The sequence below is a fragment of the Anopheles coluzzii genome, chromosome 2 (assembly GCF_943734685.1).
Source record: "Anopheles coluzzii chromosome 2, AcolN3, whole genome shotgun sequence".
Lineage (NCBI taxonomy): Eukaryota > Metazoa > Arthropoda > Insecta > Diptera > Culicidae > Anopheles > Anopheles coluzzii.
The window spans coordinates 35932328-35943666 of record NC_064670.1 but is presented as its reverse complement, the minus strand read 5'-3'; the positions used below and the strand labels follow the sequence as shown (position 1 = coordinate 35943666).

Sequence of the window (11339 nt, the reverse complement as noted above, 5' to 3'; positions counted from 1 at the left end):
CGAGCTTGCTGAACAGAGTTTAGTGTACATATATGGCTATCCGTGCAAAAGGGGTGATTGGTAGCCAGGGAGCTAAAGTAACTACAATCTCCTGCTCGGTACATTTCCATGATTAAACATGTACATCTGGACATTCATTTTCAGTTAAAATTACGAAATAAGACACTTTTTGGTGTAAAATATTCCAATGCAAGAGGCTAGGAACCATTTAAATGCTTCTGTACGATTTACTTTTTAAATGATTGGAAGGTTCAGGCCATCATTTTCAAATGACTCCATCGGTTGTTCATGAGTCATGTGTGTATATTAGTGTTAGTTAAATCTGATTCAGATTCATGATTCTTAATGAATTTTTCAAAGGACGCAATGATTCTGCTTCTCAGTTGGAAATCGGTGATTCTTGCAAGATTAATGAATCTGATAAGATTAATAAATCTCAAGAAATTAAAAAAAATCTCCAAGTTTTCATGGAGCTAGCGCTTATTCTTCTCCTTGGCGTAATAAACTACATGGTCATATACCAGCCAATACAGGGCTTTCGAGACTTCTTGGCAAGTACTGCGCGCAGCTGAACAGTCTTGCCCTTGCTATGGGGATACGGTCCATGCGAGGCTTGAACCCAAGAGCGTGCATGTTGCTAAGTCTTGCGAGTTAACCACTGTACCACGGAATAGTGCAAATTCAATAAATTGAATACGATATATGTCCAAAGATCCATGAATCTCTCTAGAATGGATGAAAGTTTATGGATGAATGATTCCTAATAGATTCTTCTTTATAATTATTTTAATCGTCTATTATATCTTTGAAAATTCGTGAATCTTTATACATTTATAATTCCTTAAAGATTCATAAATCTTTAGAGATTCGATTCGACATCACTCAATCGCTTAAAAGGCATATGAATGAATCTCAACGAAAGATTCTTGAAACCCAACACTAGTGTATATTGGGACGAGATACTGTGAATTCGTGTTGGACTAGTTGTCCCGCACAGTTCGTTGATTGATGTTACGAAAGAGAGTGACCTTAAGAACAACTAACCAAGGGCGCGCGTCCGAAACAAGTATTAACAAGCTGTTAGTAAACAAACATGCAGCGATCACACGTTCAAGCAATCGTGAAAGAATCGAATTAAACACTGGAACGTTCAACGAAATTTCTCTTTTTTTTTGCGGAACGGTTTTTCACACACATTTAGATAGTCATCCCTTGTAAGAATCGAAGAGAACTTAAAATTTATATATGTTTCTTAAGCGTAAACACGATTAGCGTACAAAAAAGATAAATGTATATTTTAACCCGTAACAAGATAAACATGTAAAAATAATACTACACACAAATGGCTAAGGTACAATTGAAATGTGTTGTGTAAGAGAGAAGAAATTTGATTGTACTTCGTAGGTAGATTCGCATTACAATGCGCACGCCCCTCTCTACTACTGCGCTAGATTATCGAAATTGTACTTGTTCTGTAGCTTGCGGCGCACCAGCAGTCCCTTGATAAGCCGCTTCCAGTTGCCATAGACACGCTTTTCCAGCTTTTCCTGCTCCCGCTGGTCTTCCTTCTCCATCTCCTTGTACCACTCCTCGACCGCCTGTTCCGCAAACTCCTTGCACACGACAAACCCATCGTAAACTGGCACCATTCGCATCTTCGCCATTTCGAACCCGGTCAATGCCGGTGCACAGTCGATCTGAAGCCGCTTGCAAACCTTGTTCAACCCCGGCACTGCAAGCGGAAAAGAGAGAAATTATTTTATAAAAATCCATAGAAGCAAATAAGAATAATACACAAACACGTACGCTTCAGATGGACCGTCCCCTTCGGCAGCATCTTCTCGGTAAACAGCTCCACGTTGCCGTACTCGTTGCGCGGCACGACACCGTTCTCTGCCGTCGGTGGATCGAACTCGTCCGTCTGCCAGAGGCCAAAGATGTCGCACGGTTGATCCTTGAGCCAGTTGTTGTTTGGCCGGTCGTACTTCCAGCACTTGACCACTTTGTAGGCTGTTTCGAACGGGCGTACGACCCGGCCCTGCTTGTACCATTTTTCGCGCGTCTGCAGCGTGTAGACGCACTCGCGCGGATAGATTGCCTCGCCGCGGATAAACCCAAGCGTGGGCGGTTCCGCCGGATAGAGCGCTTCAAACTTGAGCAGATGCCGGCGCAACGCGTACAGCGGATGGTTCTTCAGCTCGCTGATCGTTTTTGGTAGCGGTTTGTCGGCGTCCAGCTTGTTCAGCTCCTTCTCCTCCAGCCGATCCATTTCGCTCTTCTCGCCGACGAACGGGCGCAGCACTTTCTCGAGCCAGGCCTGCTCCACGCGCAGCATTCGGCAGGCCGTGTTCCAGTTCTTCACGTAGCGAGCGGTTACATCTTTCAGATGACCCTTGTTATCCCACCCGAACACGTACGCTATCGGATTGGAAGCATTGCGCTGGGGGAGAAAATAAATGGGAAAAATCACTATACAATCGCGATAGGATGGACAAAATTCCAACCTTACCATAATTAAATCCACACAATCAATCTGCTCGCTTGCAAGATCGAACGGAAGCCATCGTTTCGATTTTTCGTTGTAGAATTCTATCCACAGATCCGTTTTCTGCTTGCTGCCCTGTTCGCCTCCGGCCTGCTTTTGACGCGGCGATGGCCGTGCTGGCTTCTTCGCCTTCGTTGCTGAGCTGGTTCGCTTTTTGTTCCGCTCCTTTGCCGCACTATTCGGCATCTCAAAGTCACTGTCGTCTGCTGCGGAGTCGTCCGACACGTGGGCGCTTTTCTGCTTCCGGGTTACAGTGGCACGTTTTCGCGAGGCTTTCGCCTGTTTCAGCGGTGTCTTTTCTTCCTCGGACGTTGGTACAGAAGCAGCCTCGCCGTCGCCCAGAAGCTGCTTGTCGTCTTCGGTAGATTTGTTTGCAATGTCTTCCAATACAATTACTGGAACCTTCGGTTTTGTGTCTTTTTTTACGATCTTGCCAGAAGAAGCACTCTTCTTCTCGCTGGTTTTAGTCTTCACCTCAAAAGCATCATCATCCGATGGAGGATCTGGACGAACCGTCCTTCGCTTAACTTTCGGCTCCTTTGTTTCCGCTGCTTGCTTTGCCGCTTTTCTCGCTGAGGTTCGCCTGGATGTTGTTGGTGGTGTCGGAGGAACAGCTTTAACTTCCGGCTGAGCAGCGGTGAAAAGCTTCCTCTTACGGGTGGCAATAGTTTGCGATTTAGATACGGCAGTAGCAGTGGTCGGTGTGTTTGATTTTCGCTTTGCAAATGGGGAAGATCCGGGAGACTCTGCCTGTACAGATGTAACGGATTTGGAGCGCAGAGAACGACGTGCCACCGGAAGGCTTGCTTCAACCAACCGATCATCTCCTCCGTCCAGCTGAGGAATGTTCAGTGTCATTAATGCTTTCCTGCGGGTCGTTGGTGGCCTTGGCTGGGCGGTGTCCTTTTGTACGGTGCCGCCACTACCTCGGGGCGATCGTCTCGATGGGGCCGGCGGATTCTCTTTCGCTGCCGTTGGAAGTTTATCTTTCCTTTCCACGGCGTCTACCGTACTAGGCGGAGCGGTTTTGGGTGGGTTCCCATCGTCCTCCTTCTTCAAGTCAATGCTCTTCGTTTGTACTGTTTCTTCAGGTGCTTTTACTGCATCCTCTTGCTTGGAGCCAACGGCCCCGCCACCATTCGATACACGCTTTTCAAACTTTTCCTTTATCTGACGCTCGGACATCGGGCACAAGTCGCTCAGTGGCGGACGCTTGGGCGGTACATGGGCGGAAAGCACCAGCCGCGCCTGTCCCCCGGCCAATCGAAGGCAGGCCAAAAAGAGGAGAATGTAATCGTGCCGGCAAGCGACTTTACGCGTGTAAACTGCCAGCGAGAGGGCAAAGCTACAATGCGCTCCATTGCGCGGTACAAGAAACTCGTTCGACACGAGCGCAAACTCCTGCTTGTACCATTCCGCCAGGCTTTTCATCTTTTTCTCGTCCCATTTCACCTTCGCCTCGGCGCACCTCGTCTGCATGATCGACATCAACAGGCCCCGGATGGCGCCACCGTTGATGATTCCGTTCAAGCGCCGCCCGATGCAAATCGCCCCCAGCACGCTGCTCTTGTGGTAGTTGAGTTGATTTTTGCGCTTCACCCGGTTGATTTCCCGCTTGATGTACAATTCCATTTCCAGCTCTTCCCTGCGCTTACGCTTGCTCTGTGCCGTTTCCAGCTCTATCGTTACCTGCCAACCGGTGGCAGTTTCGGCGGAAGGTTTGGTAGCTTCCTCTTCCTTTCCCGCCGTGCCCTCGCCCGTCTGCACCTCTTCCCAGTCCGAGTCCGAACTGGCGTCCTCCTCGTGCTTCGTCCCCGTCCCCGGTTCCTTCTCACCCATGGCCAGCAAGCTGGACACATTCTCCCTCTGCTGCTCGCTCGTTTGTGATGCGTCAGCGTCGCGGCCGGCAGCGCTATCGGCGATCGTTTCCCGCTGCTGGTAGCTCATGAGAAACTTTTTCGCTTCCTCCACCTTGGCCGTGAACTGGTCGAGATTGGTAAAATTCATAAATTCACTCGATTGTTGATTGATATGGCTGATCAGTTTGTCAGCGGCCTGCTTCGGAATCGAGGCTGGCAGTAATGGTTCCTCACCGATATGTCGCTCCCCTCCTTCGCCGTCCGAGCTGTCCGACAGACGCATGCCGGCGTTCACATCAAACTGGGGAGGACCACCGTCCCCCTCCTCCCCCTTCTTGCTTGACGATGGTCGTTCGTTCGGTGGAGCGCTCTTGTCGAAGAACTTCGCTCCCAGATCTAACTTTTCCGGATCGACCAAATGATCATCCCCGCTGCTATCGGAGTCGTTCGCCGCTGAGGATGATTTCGGTGCCTGCTCAGTGACCTTCGTTTTGCGCTGGTATTGGCATTTTTGCAAGATGTCTGTAACGCTGCTGTTCAGGGGAGCCTTCGATGGGGCAATTTCTTTGAGCAAATCTTTCTTGTACTGTTGATAGAGCCGATCCCGCAGGCCGGGTGACAGACGTTTTCTTTTGTTTCCACCCGGCTGTTTGCCGGAAGGCGACTTGCCGGCCGCTCTGCAAAGGAAAGCACGTGATTCAATAGATCAATTTAGCAGGCACATTAAACAATGCACACTAACCTTTTCCGCGATGTTGGCTGTTTCCCCTTCTTCTTGGCGGGACTGGTAGCAAAATCATCCAGGTCGCTTTCATCTGCCGAGCTGGAACCATCGTCCTCATCCTCGTCCTCATCTTCGGCGGAACTGCTTTCGTCCTTGGATTTGCCTTTGCCGGCCTTTTTCTTGCTATCCTTCGTGGGCAGCCATTCGTCTTCGCTGGCAGAAAAATCGTCGCCTTCCTCACTACCGGATAGAATATCTTCTTCATCACTCATGATTTCAGTGAAGGTTGAGTATTTGTTTGAACGTTTCCACAAAAACACGCCACAATTAAACAATGAAACACACACCGGACGAGGAGCTGAGCAATTGCCACAGTTCGTGCAATTGGACCAAAAGCCCGCCAAAGTTTTGACAGAAAGCTACGGCAACCAGGAGCTTAGGCAGTGCTCTTGCAATTGCCGCACGGGATTGCAATGTCAAGTTAAATACAGGTGAGATGTGACGATTTGTTTCAATACAGTCTATTCCTGAGATGCGCAGTTTGTGCGTTACCTAGGAATTCGCGTAACTCGAATATTCGCCAATGTCGAATTTCACGATCGGCTAAAATACATTAGATTACTCGGTGATTTTTTTTTTAATTTAATTTAATATTGTTATTCCCTTTGTAAACTAAGGTTTTATTCCAAACGAGTTTTTTTACGGAGCAAGGTTTTTCCGACTTGTTTATTTCTGATTCCGTTTTCGAATGACAGACGTTGTCATATCCTTTTGACAGTTAAGGATAAGGTATACATACATTTTGAGGTGAGGTTGACCAAGGTTCATATTTATGATACGTCTACAGCTCGGCCTTTCCTGACTTCATTAATTGCCCTCAATTCCTATGCTATTAGTGTTGCCCAAAATTGTTTGTAAAGAGTCAATCGCCACCAGGGAGAGGGACTATCCATCGTCTTATTTTATCAGCTTCCAAAATTCCGTCATAAGCTATTTGAGTCATTTGACACCCATCAATGTCACGGACGACGTACCGATCGTTTGGAAGTATTTTGTGTATAACATAGGGGCCCTTGTATCGAGCAACAAATTTTTTGTTTGAATTGACGGTGTTATCTATATTGCGTATGACCACAAATTCCCCTTCAGTAAACACAGGTGCTGGTTTAGATTTGATAGCATGTTGTCGTTCATTAATCCCTTGATGCTTGGTAATATTATTCGATGCTATGGTTCGTATTGTATTGAAATCCCTAGGTGAAGCTTGATTTTGATCATTTAGGTATTCTGTCAGTTCATCTAGAATCGGTCCTCGTTGTTCTGTTCCAAATAAAAGTACAGATGGAGAGAAGTGAGTAGATGCGTGAATTGTATTATTGAGCGCATATTCAACCGATGGAATTTGAACTGTCCAATCAGCATGATTAGTCGGATTCGTAAGTTTGCTTAAAATAGGTCGTAGGACGCGGTTGACCCGTTCTACTTGCCCATTTGCCTGAGGTGATCCTGTTGCGTTTAGTATATGTGTAATTCCTCGAGATGATACAAAATTTGAAAAATCATCGGACGTAAAACATGTTGCTCTATCGCTAATTATTCGCTTAGGGCGACTGTAATATGACATGTATAATTTAAGAGCATTGCACACTTCACGGGTGCTTGTAGATATTGTTGGGTATAACTTTGTAAACTTTGTGAAGCTATCTATTACTACTAGCAAATGTTTCTTCTTTGAATCTATTGAAGGAAGAGGACCTATGAAATCGATATGTAATGTATCAAAGGGATTGGCAGTTTTAGGTATAGTGTATAAGTTTTTATGATTAGTTTTCACGGGGGCGGAATATATTACACATTTCATACAGTTTTTAATGTAATTGTGAATTCTAGTTTTCATTTGTGGAAAATAATAATTCTTATTGATTTGTAAATAGCATTTATCGACTGCCAGATGTCCTATTTTTTCGTGAATATATCGAATTACATTGTTAATCATTTCTGATGGTACATAGAATTTAAATCGACCTGGTGAAGACTGTTTGTATACTACTCCATCACGAAGAGTGAAATCACTTACTGACCTAGACTGTAGTTCAGTTTTTATTTTTTGAATATTTACATCACGAGCTTGTGCAATCCGTAATTGGAAATCTATATCCAGATCATCTATCACTGCTACGTGTTCTATTCGACTTAATGCATCTACATGAGGCATAGATGATCCAGGCCTATGTTGCATTGAATAGTCATAATTTTCTAGGAATAATGACCAACGAGCGATTTTTGCTGATAAATTGCGGTTTTGCAGTGTTTGGACCAATGAGTTACAATCTGTCACTATTTTTATGGGAATGCCATGGACGTAAGTGTGAAATCTTTTGAGTGCGTAAATTACTGAAAGTGTCTCCAGCTCATAACTATGTAATTTGGATTCATCGTTCGATGTTGTTTTTGAAAAGTAAGCAATTGGGTGAAACTTATCATCATCTTGTTTTTGTAGTAAAACCGATCCAAAACGCAATGTAGTTCGGTTTCTCTACTAGGGTCGTAAATTGACAGCACAGGTGATTGAATAAGTTTATTTCGTAAGGTTTCGAATGATTGAATGCATTCATTAGTAAACTCAAATGGTACTGTTTCTTTTAATAAGTTTGTTAGTGGTTTTGCAATACTTGAAAAAGATGGAACGAACCGCCGAAAAAATGAAAATAAGCCTAAGCACTGTTGAACTTGTTTCTTGCTACGAGGAAAGGGGTAGTTTTTAATTGATTTAATATGATGTTCACTCGGACGTATTCCTAAACAGTTTGCATTGTAACCAAGGTATTCTAATTCCCTTTGGGCAAATTTGCATTTGTCCAGTCGTAACTCCAAACCATTTTTGCGTATCGCGTTTAACACTTGTCCGATCAGTTCAAGATGTTGGTCAAAATCTTTTGAAGCAATCAAAATGTCGTCTATATACACTACCAATTCCCCTCGTTCTATAAATTCTCTAAGTACCGAATTAATAAAGCGTTGGAACTCAGCCGGAGCATTTTTCAATCCGAAGGGCATGCGGGTATATTCGTACTGCCCATCAGGTGTAACGAACGCCGTATATTTAATCGATTCTTCATCCATAACTAACTGATGAAATCCGCTTTTGAGGTCTAGTAACGTAAAGTATTGTTTATGTCCCAAATGTTCTAGGCAGGTGTCTATAAGAGGCAATGGAAAATTATCACGAACTGTTACTTTATTTAATGGTCTGTAATCAACACATTTTCTAACTTCGCCATTTTTCTTTCGAACCAGGACTAAGGCAGACGCGTATGGTGAGTTACTTGGGCGTATGATATTTTTTTCTAGCAGGTCCTTTACTATTACTTTTACCTTTTCTCTTTCAGCAAATGACAACCGTCTTGGTTTGGTAGAAATAGGAGTGTCATGTAAGAGATTTATTTTCATAGTATAAGTTGAGGGTACGATTTCATTTGTAGGAAACTCTAAATAATTTTTTGTTATCGATTCAATTACAGCTTCACTTTGGTATTTTGTAAGGTTTTTACCAATATCAATGGGATTTGTTTGATCAACAACATCTATCATACACAAAGAAGAAAATGTATCGGTAAACACATCGATCGACTCATGAGCTAAAGCAGAATATGAGCAATCTCCCTCCCGACGTGCGACTGACCTCTTTACAATGTCAAGTGTATGGAGCTTTTGATATAAATTCGTTTTTATTAAAGGCAGCTTTTTCATATTATTCATGTTCAATAAAGTGTTTATAGTGTACGTATTTTGTATCTGATTGAGTTGAATATTTAACTTGGATAATGCATCTCTACCAAGAATCATTGGCCATTCCATGTATATTTTTGGAAGGACGATAAAGGTGTGACGTATCGTGGTCTTGGCAAGTTGTACTCGCATCTCCACAAATCCTAACGTTAATAAATTTGGGCCTCCTATTCCTCGCAACATGGACGTCCTAGGTTCTCCAACAAGAGATTTAGGGAGAACGTTTTCATTCACGAAGCTTTTAGGGCTACCAGTATCCAAAAGAGAAACTAATTTTAGTGATTTGCTCCATACATCTTGACTCTTATAGGCAACACTTACCTCTTGGTTGGCGTTAAGAGTAAAAACTGGTTCCGTCACAGGCGTTGTTTCTAGATGTTCAGGACCATTTGTAGTAACGGCAATCTGCTGAACCCGTTGAGGACAATTTCGATAGACATGATCAGTCTGACCGCACTTGAAACAGGACCCCGGAAGTCGAATCGGCATGCGGCAGAAGTTTTCCGAATGTCCATATTTCCGGCAATTAAGGCATCTGGGAGTCGACTGGTTTGGTTCAGCTCGCGCAATCTGGACTCGTGGTTGTTGAACAGACGATTTCTGGACCGTTGTCTGTACACGTGTTCGTATATATTCATACTCTTTCAATAGAGGTTTCAGCGTCTCGATCGATTTTGCCATGAATCGCATGGATGCAGTATGTATGGGGTCACCGAGACCGTCAATGATGATATGCACCAGTTCGTTTTCCGGAATTGAAGCTGCCGCTGCAATGTGTTGCATGTCTAACAAATATCTAAGCGTTGTTTCGTTAGCGTTCAGATGGCGTGCTCTAAGATTTTTATAGATGACTTCTTTAGAAGGCTTGTTGTTAAATTCTTTTAGCAATTCGCCCTTCAACTCCTCGTAATTTTTTGATTTAGTAGTTTGTGCCAATAAAACAGCTGTGCTCGTTAACGATCGACGCAAAAGCGGCAGTTTTTGAGGCTCTGGGACGTTTGTCATAACGAAAATGTCCTCAAGGGAACGAATCCAAGCACACACATCTTCATCGCCTTCTCCGGTGAACTTTGGCACTATTGTTTCTATATATTGAATAGTATTCATCGATATTGGTTTAAGGTGAGTTGGTTGAAGCTCAGCTATTTCTTCTTCTAAAGATAAAAGTTTTTTTTCTAGCTCCAGGCGTTTTACTTTCATTTCGAGTGAGGCTATAGCAGCGGCTTCGTCATTTGAGGTTATGTCATCACCATCTCCACGTGTTTTATCAGCCGCCATTTCCTGACTTGTTGTCTTCTTCACGTTGTCTGCAAACAATTGTCGTAGTTGCGTCGCCTTTGCCGTCTCTGGGTATTCAATACCAGCTGCGTCTAATGACCATTTTATTTCTTCTGTTGTAGGCATACTTGTAGATTAATCCCACTTCTGAGATGTAAACTAAGGTTTTATTCCAAACGAGTTTTTTTACGGAGCAAGGTTTTTCCGACTTGTTTATTTCTGATTCCGTTTTCGAATGACAGACGTTGTCATATCCTTTTGACAGTTAAGGATAAGGTATACATACATTTTGAGGTGAGGTTGACCAAGGTTCATATTTATGATACGTCTACACCTTTATTATTTATTTAACACGATTCGTGCAGAAAATTCTAATATGTCTGGCATTAAAGCATATATTTTTTTTAGTATTATTAAAAGTTTTGTGTTGTAACGAGGGTTTTGTGATATTTGGTATTGCTAGCTACATAAACTGCACACGTATTTAAAACTTAATCAAATAATATAACTGTATTGCTAAAACTTGCGACTGCTTACACCGAGGACATTCTTGTAAGTCTGGATTACATCAAACATTCGGTGTTCGGAACATTGCTCCCATTCGTTGCCCTGGCGAGCCTGGGTCGATCATTGTACTGTCCTGCCGAACCGCTCTCACTAACACATCGACACGCTGGCAGGACTGTCAGTGGTGAGTGACTGCAGTAACGGCGATCGCAAGTTCGGCAAGTCGGATCAAAATAAAAACCGCATTCGACAATTCTTGAAACAAATTGTACTAATTTGACATTTAATGTATCAAAATTAGAGAACTATGTACCTCCGAATCTGTGAAAGTCAAGAACCGCGTAACACGGGAAAGGGCTGTAATCACCTTTTTTTGGGACCGTGCCATTACTTTTTTGCATGCGATTTTATCGGAAAGCATGTCAAAATTTTGAATGGAATTTGACAGATAACGTCGGACGACGAATCGCAACGATTATCCAGTGCAATTTAACGTCAGAACGGAAACGGAAAACGGTGAAGAATAAAGAATAAAATAGTAAGAGAGCAACAGGATAAGTAGAGCCAAAGAGAAAGTGTGAAAAAAATATTCAATGAAAATAGAGAGAAAAAGTAAGCTGATCAATGTAGCCTGGTT

The 11339-nt window shown here is 43.4% G+C and overlaps 1 protein-coding gene and 1 long non-coding RNA gene across 2 annotated transcripts; one reads left to right on the top strand and one right to left on the bottom strand.

Annotated features, from left to right (window-relative positions):
• Window positions 1-904: 904 nt before the first annotated feature.
• Window positions 905-5580, bottom strand: LOC120951655 (DNA repair protein complementing XP-C cells homolog). The gene is made up of 4 exons (XM_049605548.1): window positions 5147-5580; window positions 2510-5081; window positions 1807-2440; window positions 905-1732 (listed from the first exon to the last, which is right to left on the bottom strand). Exons 1-4 carry the CDS (start codon window positions 5398-5400, stop codon window positions 1440-1442), a joined length of 3753 nt encoding a protein of 1250 aa, XP_049461505.1. The 5' UTR covers window positions 5401-5580; the 3' UTR covers window positions 905-1439.
• A 2080-nt stretch (window positions 5581-7660) lies between these two features.
• LOC125906512 (uncharacterized) lies at window positions 7661-8764 on the top strand. Its single transcript, XR_007451890.1, has 3 exons — window positions 7661-8445; window positions 8518-8559; window positions 8650-8764. It is a non-coding gene; the product is annotated as an uncharacterized LOC125906512 (long non-coding RNA).
• Window positions 8765-11339: the final 2575 nt, after the last annotated feature.